We start from the raw sequence: 16,641 nt of genomic DNA, 5'->3' as shown, positions 1-16,641 counted from the left end.
TGTCAGTCTGCCGTGGCACACCTGAGGATCTCTCATGGCACACTAGTGTGCCACGGCACACTGGTTGAAAAACACTGCTATAAGTAATAGGTCCCACTCACTTATTTCCAGTATTGTGAAACAATATTTTCAGCTCAGTCTCCTGAAGTCTCAACTCTTACGACATTACAAAGAAAAGCCTTTGTAAACACTGCTCTGTGCATCAGAATTACTACTGGAAAAAAATACAGTGAGCTCATAAAATGTTGGACTGCAATAATTTTGTTGACTGATTAATTTTTTTCTGCATATCTCCTGTTAATAAACTGTTTGCCTTGATTTTTGTTTTCTTTGCCCCTAAATAGTTTCTTTAATCTCAAAATGAGATATAAACTTAGAACAGAGATGCAGAGGAGAAAGAAAAATCTAGGCTAAAGAGATATTAACTGAATATGTGCCATTGCATCTATATCTGTGAGACTCTCTAGCAGCCTGCTGTACATTGTTGTTTGATAATTAATATGTTCCACTTTCTGCATACTGTATATCCTGTTTTTGCTTTGAACGTGACTGAATCTGTGTTTGTGCCCCTGTGTTGTGTGTGCCGTGTGTCTGCCTGAGAGTGCGTGAGCTTGTTTGTGTGTGAGTCTGTGTGTACAATATACTTTCATTATTTATTTTGTCCCCTTTTCCTGTAATTCTAGTCTGAAATTGTGAACATTTCAGTTCCTGTTAGAAATAAAGTGCAGAACACTGTTAAATCCCACACAGCCATTGGCTGCACACTCTAGTGACCTATTTAGAACTGTCCCTAATTGGACACAGCCGAGAAAGTAACATAAGTTAACATGGCAGCTCCCATTGTTTTATAGACATTAAAACTTTATACCTATTTTGCCAATATTTAAACAGCTAATGAATCTTTAAAAAAAAAATCCTACTTTTATTCTCAGACTAATCTTTTCTTTGAATGCATCATTCTATCTAGCATTTTATCTAGCATTTATTCGGTGTTTAATATCCCTTTAATTCTTTACATTTTGTTGATATGGTTGAAATAAAATAATTTATCAAGTCTTCGCAAAATGTAATAAAGGTGGCACTATGTAGATTTAGGATGTTTAGAGTAATTTAAATATTAAATATAGGCAAGTAGATAAAGTGAAACATTCATGTAAAGTTTCACTGAAAAAGTAATGATTTTTTTTTTTTTTGGAGGGGGGGTCCTTCATGTATTCTTGCACCGGGGCCCTGAGGTGTCTAGTTACGCCTCTGACTGTAAATAAATGCATAACTGTTTAAGTCTCCATGACAGTGTGTTTAATTTTTTTGGTTGTTGTTGCTCTTTCCAGGTGTACTGCAGAATCACAGAGACCTGTGAGGAGCATAAAGAGAGAAGAAATAAAGCCTGAACGTGCCCAGAGATGGAGTGACAGCTTGTCTTCTATGAGTGAATGTGAGTTGGAACTTGTAAACTCAAAATGTTCCATGTTACCCTAAAGATGTACTAAAAGGAATGACAAAATGGAATGCCCATAGACTTTAATGGGATGAAAAATTAAAACTGGTATAGCAACCAAACTGACATATCAAGTAAATATTTACCAGATATGTTCCCCAAGTACAGAGCATATTCTGAAACTGAGATTACATGAAATTATAGCTGCTTTCTATGAAATGACAAGGGTGAATTGCAGAGGAATACCCATAGACTGGGTGTAAAGTTAAAGGTGCTATAGCAGCAAAACACATATCAAAGAAATATTTACTAGATATGTTCCCCAAGTACAGTATCATATTCTGAAAGTGATATTATGTGGAATTATATCTGATTTCTATGGAATGACAAGGGTAAAAGACAAAATGGAATGCCCATAGACTTTAATGGGATGTGCAGTTACGTGTTACAGTAACCAAACACATCACACAGATATTTCCCAGATTTGTTACCAAAGTACAGTAGCATATTCTGAAGGTGAGATTACCTGAGATTATAGCTGCTTTCTATGGAATGACATGGGTGAAGGACAAAGTGGAATTACCCATAGGCTTTAATGGGATGTAAAGTTAAAACTTCTATCTATAGCAATAAAACTGAGACATATCACATACATATTTATTAAATATATTCCATAAATACAGTAGCATGTTCTGAAAGTGAGATTACCTGAGATTATATCTGTTTTCTATGAAATAACGGGAGTGAATAACAAAATGGAATGCCCATAGACTTTAATGGGATGTAAACTTTAAGCTGCTATAGCAACAAAATTGAGACGTATCAAATATTTAATATATATGTTCTACAAGTACAGTATCATATTCTGAAAGTGAGATTAAGTAGAAATATATCTGATTTCTATGGAATGACCAGGGTAAAAGACAAATCGAATGTTATTAGACTTTAATGGGATGTGCAGTTAAGTGTTACAGTGACCAGACAGACATATCACACAGATATTTCCCAGATATGAAGAAAAAAGAGTGGTGTGCACACAGTACACACCACGCTCTGAAGGGGGCGCTAACTAGTGTAAAACACCTGCAGCATAAAAATACAATAGGTATAGCTAAAATTATTAACAATGACACAATTTATACAATCAATAAGAAAAATCAAACCCGAATGAGTGGATCAAGGGCATATAAATATATGCAGATATCACACAAAGTCCACAACAAATCTTGGAATAGGAATAAAGGCAGCTCTCTGTCATAGGACGGTCATCCTGGTGAAACGTGGTCTGAAAAGAGAAGAGGAACAGAGGCGCCAAGCATGGCCTAGTAACGTCAGGGCACCAGAAGACACAGGACCAACAAGATAGAAATATACTCACAAGTGAGGCGCACCCTTATGGTGCTATTGTAGCAGACTGGAACTATATACGTGGTCCAGCTCACGTCACAACCAGCTAGAGGTCCAAAACCAGATGATCCTTAGGATGGCCTATTGGTTAAGTCCTGGGAATGGAGAAAGGCACAAACACATAGCCCAGTACCGTTTAAGCCAGGAAGATAGAATATTTAAAAGTTGCACTTACAAGAGGCGAAGCACCACCAGGTGCAATATCAGCGTTACTGGGACCTCTCAGCCGCCCAGTGGACTGCGGATTCCAGCCAGCAGGATGAAGGTGATCCCAATTTGATTATAAAAATCCAGCAAACAAAAAAATTCTGCCCCCACAAAATAGGACAAGAATAGTAGCAAGTGTATAATAAAAAGTTCTTTATTTAAAATCAAGCGACACATTTCTCAGCCACTCCAGGGCTGTTTCATCAGGCTATAAAACAATGTTACAAACACTTGCTACATATAAACTAAAAGGGGCTTGGTCTTGAGGAGCAATTAATTAATCATTAAAGTGTTAACACCTGTGTTGGTAATCAGTTGGTATAGCAACCTCTATATACAAAAACCCTCACAGACAGAAATACAAAACATTTGACAGCATTAATACAATTTAGTCATATATTACATTCAGATCATTAGAGATTAACATACATCTCTAAACATTACCTATATAGGTTTGTATCATAATATGCACAAATACATTTTTATACAGAGTACAGCAAATTATACCAAAAATTTAATAGTGTATATAAATATCATAGTGGTTTATTGTCTCAAAAAATCCATTCTCTCTCTCCATGCTAGTGCCCTAAAAGTGTTCTAGTTATGTTACCTATGCTTATATTAACTAAATATAGAAAATTGTCTTAATAAAATACCCTTGTAGTAATAAGATGCTAACCTTGATAGAATGATCCATTAGCTTTTTGGTTGATCCGTGATCTCAAAGTGTCAACACCATTACAGATTCATCTGTTTGAAATCGTCATGTTTTATACCATATAATGACTGATTTAAAATCCAATAGTATTGATCACTATGTTGATAATTATATTTTTATTTATTTAAATGAAAGACAGATTACCCTGAGTTTGTTGGACAGGCGTTTAGTAATGGAATTTTTTTTTTTCTCATCGTGGCGTCCGTGAGTACCGCCCACTTGCTTGGCCCAAGAAAACACAACTAATCGTCAGATTACCCGTAGGCCTACGCCCCCCCTGCGTAACTGCAGGGGAGTGCGTGTGACGTTAGGTACTCTTTGGGCCAATCCCAAAGGAACAAATAGCAGGACAAAACACAGTAGTAGATGGACCAAACCTCCCCCTTGCACCAATCCTAGAATGGAGCGATAGTAGCGGGAGGAGTCCAACTGAGAAGCCTATTTCTACCGCTATATAATGTGTGATTGTCGTCTACTTGAACACATTGCATATATATATAGCTTAGAATGGAACCTATGATCATAAACCATATATATGTAAATCTAAACGTGAGGCTTTTGCTAATCATATGATATATGAGATATATGAATAGAAAACAAATCGAAGCTCAAGAAATGCTATATTTATAAACCAATATAAACACTCATATAATATGATACAATATTAGGAGACTATATTACTCAAGAGATCCTTTCTACAAAACAGGATTATATTCAGGCATTGTTGCCCCAATGTTTGGAGTATTTTGTATGATGTGTCTGCAATCATATTAAAGATAACATGTTAGTGAAAAAAGGTGGTGTGATACCCTGATAGTAATAGTTCATTATGTGAGTGTGATATTCTATATAAAATATAAATGAATATATTCATGACTATGTGAAAAAGTCCCATACGTTATGGGTAATTCTCAATAGTGATTTAATTGGGTGACATTATCTAAATATTGAAGTGTGACAAAAAAAGATTTGTTGTTATTGATCTAAATAAATATTAAACATTAAACAACCACTGTGTTGGAAGTGTTGCTATATTTTAATAAATTAAAAATAAACAACCTTTTAGGCCTAATAGTGAGATTAAAATAAATTCTATAATGGTCTTAACCACACGATTTAGTTGATGTTCAACCTAATGCAACTTTATTAGTGTTTAGGTGGTAAGAAACCACTCCGTGGAGTGGTGTGCAATATTAGAAAGAAGTGAGTCCTACTCTAAATTGGTTAAATTTATATGAAGGTTCCTAGAAGTTGAATTTCCTGTAATCCTTTATCTAGTTGGTGTTTGTTGCTGTGAACTTGTTAAACAATCACTGCGTAAATGTGATGCACAATGTAATTAAACAATGTGTCTTTGTATAATTTATAAAATACCAGTGGGTATTTTCTACAGTGATGCCTATTACTTGATAGTTGTAATATAGTATTAAAACAAATACCATGTGTCCTAATTTAGTTCCAGAAATAGCAACCATTTCAGCTTTTAGTAACATAGTACATCAGATCAAAAAGCTGCCATATCTACATTTTCATTGAGCCCATCAGGTTGGAGGGTTCTTAATTTTTTTTATCCAAAATGTTTCTCTCCTCCTGAGGGTCATGAAGGCACTAGTACAAGATTTGGGAATAGCTTCAATAGGTGTTATTTTTATTGTTTTTTTTTGTTTTTTATGATGGATCAGACAATGTCTGGAGACACTATGGGATTTTGCATTCTTCTTGATGTTATGGGCGTGCTCTCCCCATCGTTTTTTGATCTTTCTACAGGTGCGACCTACGTACTGGGCCCCACATTTACACATTAACTTTTTGTTATTTTCACTGATTTTAAAGTAGCTCGATCTATCTTCCTTTCTAACTCTACTCATCTCATGATTGATTAAATCTATTGGATAGCCCTTTTCGAGGAATCTATCTCCGATAATCTTAGCCTGAACATCATAATCCTCCAAATTGGAGCAATTTCTCCTGATCCTTCTAAATTGTCCGTATGGGACATTCAGCTTCCTGCTCTTATAATGGTTATTTTCAAAGTGTAGGAAGCTATTGCAATCCACACTTTTAAAGAAAGTTTTTGATCCCACTTTCCCATCAGTGGTTTTTCTTAATACAAGATCAAGAAAATCAATTTCTTCTTGTTTGATATTGTAAGTAAGAGATGCCAAAATTATTGTTATTGAGATGTTCAATGAACCTATGTATTTGATCCTCAGACCCTTTAAAGACAAAGAGAAGATCATCTATATAACGGCCATAGAACACCAGGTTCGCTGCAAATTCGGAATTATAGATGTATATTTGTTCAAAGTTGCCCATAAACAAATTCGCATAACTCTGAGCGAACCTGGTGCCCATGGCCGTTCCTCTTGTCTGGAGGTAGTATTTGCTCTGGTAAAGGAAGTAATTGTGCTCAAGAATGAATTTTATTAATTGAATAATAAACTCAACTTGTTTCATAGGCATATAGATATCCTGTGCCAGGTAGGACTGTACAGCTTTAATTCCTAATTCATGTTGGATATTTGAATATAAGGACCCCACATCGCATGTAACCCACCAACAGTTATCGTCAATAATACAATTGTTCAATTTAATTATTAAATCTAACGAATCTTTTATAAAAGATGGTAACGAGATAACAAATTTCTGTAGGAAATGGTCAATATATGCAGATAGAGAGTCAGTGAGGCTCCCTATCCCCGCAATAATAGGTCTACCTTGTGGTTTAAGCAGGCCCTTATGGACCTTGGGCAAGTGGTAGTAAAAAGCAGTGCATGGGTATTTGGGAAAACAGTAGTCCCTTTGATGTTTATTTAGAATCCCCATATCTAGGCCCTTCTGTAGAAGTTCCTGTAACGATTTATGGAAACTAGGAGTGGGGTCTCCGTGCAAAACTTTGTAGTATTCTTTGTTGTTCAGAATGCGATCAGCCTCTAAAAGGTAATCCTGTATATTTTGCAGGACTATGCCCCCACCCTTATCTGCCTGTCTTATGACCAGGTCAGATTTACTCATCAAATTGGTGAGGGCTTGCCGTTCCTTACAATTAAGATTATTTCTCCAACATTGGTGTGTCCGGTCCACGGCTTCATCCTTACTTGTGGGATATTCTCTTCCCCAACAGGAAATGGCAAAGAGTCCCAGCAAAGCTGGTCACATGATCCCTCCTAGGCTCCGCCCACCGCAGTCATTCTCTTTGCCGTTGCACAGGCAACATCTCCACGGAGATGGTTAAGAGTTTTTTTGGTGTTTAAATGTAGTTTTTATTCTTCTATCAAGTGTTTGTTATTTTAAAATAGTGCTGGTATGTACTATTTACTCTGAAACAGAAAAAGGATGAAGATTTCTGTTTGTAAGAGGAAGATGATTTTAGCAGACAGTTACTAAAATCGATTGCTGTTTCCACACAGGACTGTTGAGATGAAGTAACTTCAGTTGGGGGAAACAGTTAGCAGACCTTTCTGCTCAAGGTATGACTAGCCATATTTCTAACAAGACCATGTAATGCTGGAAGGCTGTCATTTCCCCTCATGGGGACCGGTAAGCCATTTTCTTAGTTAAACATAAAAGAATAAAGGGCTTCAAAAAGGGCTTCAAAAACTGGTAGACATTTTTCTGGGCTAAAACGATTGCTTTACTAGGCATATTATGCAGATTCTAACTAATAATGGTTATTATAATCTTGGGGATTGTTTAGAAAAACGGCAGGCACTGTGTTGGACACCTTTTTCAGATGGGGGGCCTTTTCTAGTTATAGACAGAGCCTCATTTTCACGCCACTAATGCGCAGTTGTTTTTGGAGAGCAAGGCATGCAGATGCATGTGTGAGGAGCTAAGAATCACTGAAAAAGCTTATAGAAGGCATCATTTGGTATCGTATTCCCCTCTGGGCTTGGTTGGGTCTCAGCAAAGCATATAGCTGGGACTGTATAGGGGTTAAATGTAAAAACGGCTCCGGTTCCGTTATTTTAAGGGTTAAAGCTCTGAAATTTGGTGTGCAATACTTTTAATGCTTTAAGACACTGTGGTGAAATTTTGGTGAATTTTGAACAATTCCTTCATACTTTTTCACATATTCAGTAATAAAGTGTTTTCAGTTTGAAATTTAAAGTGACAGTAACGGTTTTATTTTAAAACGTTTTTTGTGCTTTGTTGACAAGTTTAAGCCTGTTTAACATGTCTGTACCATCAAATAAGCTATGTTCTATATGTATGAAAGCCAATGTGTCTCCCCATTTAAATTTATGTGATAATTGTGCCATAGTGTCCAAACAAAGTAAGGACAGTAATGCCACAGATAATGATATTGCCCAAGATGATTCCTCAAATGAGGGGAGTAAACATGATACTACATCATCCCCTACTGTGTCTACACCAGTTATGCCCACACAGGAGGCCCCTAGTACATCTAGTGCGCCAATACTTATTACCATGCAACAATTAACGGCTGTAATGGATAACTCTATAGCAAATCTTTTATCCAAAATGCCTACTTATCAGAGAAAGCGCGATTGCTCTGTTTTAAACACTGAAGAGCAAGAGGACGCTGATAATTGTTCTGTCATACCCTCACACCAATCTGAAGGGGCCATGAGGGAGGTTTTGTCTGAGGGAGAAATTTCAGATTCAGGAAAGATTTCTCATCAAGCTGAACCTGATGTTGTGACATTTAAATTTAAATTAGAACATCTCCGCGCACTGCTTAAGGAGGTATTATCTACTCTGGATGATTGCGACAATTTGGTCATTCCAGAGAAGTTATGTAAGATGGACAAGTTCCTAGAGGTTCCGGTGCCCCCCGACGCTTTTCCTATACCCAAGCGGGTGGCGGACATAGTAAATAAATAGTGGGAAAGGCCCGGCATACCTTTTGTCCCCCCCCTATATTTAAGAAATTATTTCCTATAGTCGACCCCAGAAAGGACTTATGGCAGACAGTCCCCAAGGTCGAGGGGGCGGTTTCTACTCTAAACAAACGCACTACTATTCCTATCGAAGATAGTTGTGCTTTCAAAGATCCTATGGATAAAAAATTAGAGGGTTTGCTTAAAAAGATTTTTGTTCAGCAAGGTTACCTTCTACAACCAATTTCATGCATTGTTCCTGTCACTACGGCAGCGTGTTTCTGGTTTGAGGAACTAGAAAAGTCGCTCAATAAAGAATCTTCGTATGAGGAGGTTATGGACAGAGTTCAAGCACTTAAATTGGCTAACTCTTTTATTTTAGATGCCGCTTTGCAATTAGCTAGATTAGCGGCGAAAAATTCAGGGTTTGCTATCGTGGCGCGCAGAGCGCTTTGGCTAAAGTCTTGGTCAGCGGATGTGTCTTCCAAGACAAAATTGCTTAACATTCCTTTCAAGGGTAAAACATTATTTGGACCTGATTTGAAAGAGATTATTTCAGACATCACTGGGGGAAAGGGCCACGCCCTCCCACAGGATAGGTCTTTTAAGGCTAAAAATAAGCCTAATTTTCGTCCCTTTCGCAGAAACGGACCAGCCTCTAATTCTACATCCTCTAAGCAAGAGGGTAATACTTCACAACCCAAACCAGCCTGGAAACCAATGCAAGGCTGGAACAAGGGTAAGCAGGCCAAGAAGCCTACCACTGCTACCAAAACAGCATGAAGGGATAGCCCCCGATCCGGGACCGGATCTGGTGGGGGGCAGACTTTCTCTCTTTGCTCAGGCTTGGGCAAGAGATGTTCAGGATCCTTGGGCGCTAGAAATAGTTTCTCAAGGTTATCTCCTGGAATTCAAGGAACTACCCCCAAGGGGAAGGTTCCACAGGTCTCAATTATCTTCAAACCAAATAAAAAGACAGGCATTCTTACATTGTGTAGAAGACCTGTTAAAGATGGGAGTGATTCATCCAGTTCCAATAAGAGAACAAGGGATGGGTTTTTATTCCAACCTGTTCATAGTTCCCAAAAAAGAGGGAACATTCAGACCAATTTTGGATCTCAAGATCCTAAACAAATTTCTCAGGGTACCATCGTTCAAAATGGAAACTATTCGAACGATCCTACCTACTATCCAGGAAAATCAATTTATGACTACCGTGGATTTAAAGGATGCGTACCTACATATTCCTATCCACAAGGAACATCATCAGTTCCTAAGGTTCGCTTTTCTGGACAAGCATTACCAGTTTGTGGCACTTCCATTCGGATTAGCCACTGCTCCAAGGATTTTCACAAAGGTACTAGGGTCCCTTCTAGCGGTTCTAAGACCAAGGGGCATTGCAGTAGTACCTTACTTGGACGACATCCTGATTCAAGCGTCGTCTCTGTCAAAAGCAAAGGCTCATACGGACATCGTCCTAGCCTTTCTCAGATCTCATGGATGGAAGGTGAACAAAGAAAAAAGTTCTCTGTCCCCGTCAACAAGAGTTCCCTTCTTGGGAACAATAATAGATTCCTTAGAAATGAGGATTTTTCTGACAGAGGTCAGAAAATCAAAAATTCTAAGCTCTTGTCAAGTACTTCATTCTGTTCTTCGTCCTTCCATAGCGCAGTGCATGGAAGTAATAGGATTGATGGTTGCAACAATGGACATAGTTCCTTTTGCACGAATTCATCTAAGACCATTACAACTGTGCATGCTCAGACAGTGGAATGGGGATTATACAGACTTGTCTCCGACGATTCAAGTAGATCAAAAGACCAGAGATTCACTCCGTTGGTGGCTGACCCTGGACAATCTGTCACAGGGAATGAGCTTCCGCAGACCAGAGTGGGTCATTGTCACGACCGACGCCAGCCTGGTGGGCTGGGGCGCGGTCTGGGAACCCCTGAAAGCTCAGGGTCTATGGTCTCGGGAAGAATCTCTTCTCCCGATAAACATTCTGGAACTGAGAGCGATATTCAATGCTCTCAAAGCTTGGCCTCAACTAGCAAAGGCCAAATTCATAAGGTTTCAATCAGACAACATGACTGTTGCATATATCAATCATCAGGGGGGAACAAGGAGTTCCCTGGCGATGGAAGAAGTGACCAAAATAATTCAATGGGCGGAGGATCACTCCTGCCACTTGTCTGCAATCCACATCCCAGGAGTGGAAAATTGGGAAGCGGATTTTCTGAGTCGTCAGACATTCCATCCGGGGGAGTGGGAACTCCATCCGGAAATCTTTGCCCAAATAACTCAATTATGGGGCATTCCAGACATGGATCTGATGGCGTCTCGTCAGAACTTCAAGGTTCCTTGCTACGGGTCCAGATCCAGGGATCCCAAGGCGACCCTAGTAGATGCACTAGTAGCACCTTGGACCTTCAACCTAGCTTATGTATTCCCGTTTCCTCTCATTCCCAGGCTGGTAGCCAGGATCAATCAGGAGAGGGCTTCGGTGATCTTGATAGCTCCTGCGTGGCCACGCAGGACTTGGTATGCAGACCTGGTGAATATGTCATCGGCTCCACCATGGAAGCTACCTTTGAGACAGGACCTTCTTGTTCAAGGTCCATTCGAACATCCGAATCTGGTTTCTCTCCAGCTGACGGCTTGGAGATTGAACGCTTGATTTTATCAAAGTGTAGGTTTTCAGATTCTGTAATAGATACTCTGATTCAGGCTAGAAAGCCTGTAACTAGAAAAATTTACCATAAAATATGGAAAAAATATATCTGTTGGTGTGAATCCAAAGGATTGCCATGGAACAAGATAAAAATTCCTAAGATTCTATCCTTTCTACAAGAAGGTTTGGAGAAAGGATTATCTGCAAGTTCTCTAAAGGGACAGATTTCTGCTTTATCTGTCTTACTACACAAACGACTGGCAGCTATGCCAGATGTTCAAGCATTTGTTCAGGCTCTGGTTAGGATCAAGCCTGTTTACAGACCTTTGACTCCTCCCTGGAGTTTAAATCTAGTTCTTTAAGTTCTTCAAGGGGTTCCGTTTGAACCCTTACATTCCGTAGATATTAAGTTACTATCTTGGAAAGTTTTGTTTTTGGTTGCAATCTCTTCTGCTAGAAGAGTTTCAGAGTTATCTGCTCTGCAGTGTTCTCCTCCTTATCTGGTGTTCCATGCAGATAAGGTGGTTTTGCGTACTAAGCCTGGTTTTCTTCCTAAAGTTGTTTCTAACAAAAATATTAACCAGGAGATAGTTGTACCTTCTTTGTGTCCGAATCCAGTTTCAAAGAAGGAGCGTTTGTTACACAATTTGGACGTTGTCCGTGCTCTAAAATTCTATTTAGAGGCTACTAAAGATTTCAGACAAACATCATCCTTGTTTGTTGTTTATTCTGGTAAAAGGAGAGGTCAAAAAGCGACTTCCACCTCTTTCCTTTTGGCTTAAAAACATTATCCGTTTGGCTTATGAGACTGCCGGACGGCAGCCTCCTGAACGAATCACAGCTCACTCCACTAGGGCTGTGGCTTCCACATGGGCCTTCAAGAACGAGGCTTCTGTTGATCAGATATGTAAGGCAGCGACTTGGTCTTCACTGCACACTTTTGCCAAATTTTACAAATTTGATACTTTTGCTTCTTCGGAGGCTATTTTTGGGAGAAAGGTTTTGCAAGCTGTGGTGCCTTCCGTTTAGGTGACCTGATTTGCTCCCTCCCTTCATCCGTGTCCTAAAGCTTTGGTATTGGTTCCCACAAGTAAGGATGAAGCCGTGGACCGGACACACCAATGTTGGAGAAAACAGAATTTATGCTTACCTGATAAATTACTTTCTCCAACGGTGTGTCCGGTCCACGGCCCGCCCTGGTTTTTTTAATCAGGTCTGATGAATTATTTTCTCTAACTACAGTCACCACGGTATCATATGATTTCTCCTATATATATTTCCTCCTGTCCGTCGGTCGAATGACTGGGGTGGGCGGAGCCTAGGAGGGATCATGTGACCAGCTTTGCTGGGACTCTTTGCCATTTCCTGTTGGGGAAGAGAATATCCCACAAGTAAGGATGAAGCCGTGGACCGGACACACCGTTGGAGAAAGTAATTTATCAGGTAAGCATAAATTCTGTTTTTTATATCTCATCTTTTTTTGTTTTTTAGCCAATTTTTCCAGATCCTCCATGACTAGATTAGCGAAAATATCAATATGGTCCCCACTGCTCCTAGGGGGCACGAAACTGGATTTCGGCCTAAGATTGGTATGTATATACTCATCAAATAAGTCTTCCATGAGCATGCAGGGTTCGTAAGTGTAACAACCCTCGCTCAAATGGGAATCCATAGAGTCAGTGGTGATAGGTCTCATATTACCATTTTTGAGTTTTTTATCCGCAAAGTATTTTTGTAAGGCTAGTTTTCTAACATAACTATTAACATCCACGAAAATATCGTAGATGTTAAAGTTGTTGGAAGGGCTGAATGATAGACCCCTACCTAGAACCCTAATCTCATCACTAAGAATGTGTGATGAGAGATTAAAAATCCCTTTTTTATACTTCTCTAGTTTCTCTTTTTTGCTGGAGAGGGATTTACCTCTAGCTCCTCGTTTCCGAGTTGTCTTTTTTGTCTTTGGGGGTATGCTGGTCCTGTTGGGCCGTACCAAACGGGGGGTTCCTGATTGGACTGGCTTCCCCCTAAAAAAGGCATGCTAGATGTATTGGTACTAGTGGTTGGTTCATTATCAGTACTTTGTAGTACCTGGTACCTATTCTGATGTGAAAAATTAGTGAAAAATGGGATGTAAACTTTAAGCTGCTATAGCAACAAAATTGAGACGTATCAAATATTTAATATATATGTTCTACAAGTACAGTATCATATTCTGAAAGTGAGATTAAGTAGAAATATATCTGATTTCTATGGAATGACTAGGGTAAAAGACAAATTGAATGTTATTAGACTTTAATGGGATGTGCAGTTAAGTGTTACAGTGACCAGACAGACATATCACACAGATATTTCCCAGATATGTTCCTCTGAAAGTGATATTACATGGTATTATAGCTGCTTTCTATGGAATGACATGGGTGAATAACAAAATTGAATACCCATGGACTTTAATGGGATGTAAAGTTAAAAGTGCTATAGCAACATAACTGAAACGTATCACAAAGACGGTTACTAGATGTATTCCCCCAAGTACAGCAGTAGACTCTACAAGTGAGATTATGTGGGATTTTAGTTGCTTTATATGGAATGGCCCATAGACTTTGAGATTAAAGGGACACTGAACCCAAATTTTTTCTTTCGTGATTCAGATAGAAATCACGAAAGACAGCACTTTTTTTTTATTGGTGGATGAATTTATCCACCAATCAGCAAGAACAACCCAGGTTGTTCACCAAAAATGGGCCAGCATCTAAACTTACATTCTTGCATTTCAAATAAAGATACCAAGCGAATGAAGAAATTTTGATAATAGGAGTAAATTAGAAAGTTGCTTAAAATTTCATGCTCTATCTGAATCACGAAAGAAAAAATTTGGGTTCAGTGTCCCTTTAATGTCAAAATGGAATGCCAATAGACTTTAAAGGGACATTGAATCATGGAAGAAAAAAAATTAGTTCCAAGAGGGCTTGTAATTTTAAATATTTTTCCAATTTACTTCTATGATCTAATTAGTTTTGTCCTCTTGGTATCCTTTGTTGAAAAGCATACCTAGGTAAACTCATGAGCTGCTGATTGGTGGCTGCACATATATACCTCATGCTAATGACTCACTCATGGTCATTGCTGTTTCTTCAACAAAGGGGATACCAAGAGAATGAAGCAAATTAGATAACAGAAGTAACATTGTTTACAATTGTATTCTCTATCTGAATTTTGGGTTGGGTTTAAATTAAAAAGTGATATAGCAACAAACTGAGACATCAAACAGATATTTACCAGATATGTTCCCCATGTACAGCAGAATATTCAGAAAGTGAAATTATGTAAGATTATAGCTGCTTTCTATGGAATGACAAGGGAAAACACAAAATGGAATGCCCATAGACTTTAAAGGGATAGTAAACAACAAAAATTTTGTTTAAAAAGATAGATAATCCCTTATTTACATTCCCCAGTTTCACATAACCAGCACTGTTATAGAAATATACTTTTTACCTCTACAGAAGCTTAGATACAAGGTAATTACAGACTGCCTACTTATCTCATATCTTGCATTACAGGCAATTAGTGCTGACTCTTAAATAACTCTACGTGCATGAGCACAATGTTATTTAATGAAACACATGAACAAACGCCCTCTTGCTGTGAAACTGTCAAATGGCAGTCTTTAAGGGTTTAGAAATTAACATATGTGCCTACCTAGGTTTAGATTTTTAACAATATCTTATAAAACAAGATGAAAGAGGCGTCTCATGGTGTAGTATCATAGTGGACAAGGCAAAAGAAATGAGTGAAGATTTACAGAATACTCAAACGTCCTTGCACATCTAGTGCAATAAAGTGCAAGCCGAAACTTCAGAGCGGCTCGGCTGACTCAAACACACCCGCTGGAACTCAAGGCCACAATGAGGCACGTCACCCGTGACGTCTCAGAGTAAGAGAGTTGATCCGGTAAAGCCTATGTTAATTTGTTTGTATTTCTTCTGCACTGATCTGCAGATGAGATTATTTGTTTATGTATATTGTGAGTATTTGAAGTATATCAGACTCTCCCAATTCGTTTAATGCTATTGTTTTGGTTGTACCCCACGCCCATGAATGAACTACAATATATCATTGGTTGCTAGTGATATCCTTAGGAACCAATGGGATCAAGCGCATTGGTGGGTGTGTGATACTGATTTTAACATTGGTGGGTGTCGGCAAAGTCTGATCATTTTATTGGTTAGCTATGAGGTATATAGAGCAGGGTGAACTATTTTTAAATTACAGCCTGATGAAACGGCAACTGATGCAGAGAAACGCGTAGCTGTTTGTTAACTAATATTTTAATAAAAACAGTTATCGTACCCTGCTCTGTTTCACCTTTTATGAGAGACCTGTCTGGTTGTTTGACCCACGTAGACTTATCGTAGATGTTATCGGATTGATCAACTCTTACTCAACTCTCTTACTCCATCTGAGACGTCACAGGTGACGTGCCTCATTGTGGCCTTGTGCTCCAGTGGGTGTGTTTGAGTCAGCCGAGCGGCTCTGAAGTCTCGGCTTGTGCTTTATTGCACTGGATGTGCAAGGACGTTTGTGAGTATTCTGTAAATCTTCACTCATTGCTTTTGCCTTGTCCCCTACGATACTACACCATGAGGCACCTCTTTCATCTTGTTTTATAGGTTATCGTTGCTGATCTTCTTACCACTTCAGGAGTGCTGCCTGCTGTTTCCACCGTTTTCTATTGGTATATTGCTTTATGGACATACCAATATCTGTATCACCAAGTTTGGACTTAAAATCATAGTTCTCATTCATATTTTTCAATCCTAATTTTTATTATACTATTATATTTTTTATACTATTATATTTTTTATATTATATTTTTTATATTTATTATATTTTTTCATTTTTTGATTTCTTAATTTTAAATATAAATGTTTACAATAGTTTTTATTATAGCTTACGCTTTGTTATATATACTGTCTTGCAGTATTCCACATTTTTATCACATTCACATACACCTTGTATCACTTATTTTATGCATGATTGGTATATTACGTATATACATTGGTTATAGACAATCTTTTGTAGGTGTTTAGAGTTTTTTCTTATTATATGGCGCACCTCCCTCACAATTTTATATTGAGGGATATCTTTTGATATGTTTAGATTATAACTAAGAATACCAAGAGAACAAAGCAAATTTGATAAACGTAAAGCTGCCAGTACCTAAGGTGGTGGACACTAGTTGGGGGGGGGGGGGGTTTGGAGAGCTGTTTAGGAAAGATCAGGGAGGTTTGAGGGTAAGGGGGGGATCCTACACTGCAGAAAAAAAATGCCTTTAAACGTAATATTGGCAGACTGT

At 38.5% G+C, this 16,641-nt stretch overlaps 1 protein-coding gene across 1 annotated transcript in view; it reads left to right on the top strand.

The window, feature by feature from the left end:
* The window catches only part of LOC128664645 (afadin- and alpha-actinin-binding protein-like), a 72,579-nt gene that overhangs the window by 52,605 nt on the left and 3,333 nt on the right, over nt 1–16,641 (top strand). Inside the window, exon 7 of the mRNA XM_053719459.1 lies at nt 1,332–1,435. Within this exon, the coding sequence (XP_053575434.1) occupies nt 1,332–1,435 (104 nt within the window). The remainder of the gene's footprint in view (nt 1–1,331; nt 1,436–16,641) is intronic.

This window comes from Bombina bombina, chromosome 6, assembly GCF_027579735.1.
Source record: "Bombina bombina isolate aBomBom1 chromosome 6, aBomBom1.pri, whole genome shotgun sequence".
NCBI classification, from domain to species: domain Eukaryota; kingdom Metazoa; phylum Chordata; class Amphibia; order Anura; family Bombinatoridae; genus Bombina; species Bombina bombina.
The sequence above is the reverse complement of the archived record's forward strand: the minus strand, read 5'-3'. Positions and strand labels throughout refer to the sequence as shown.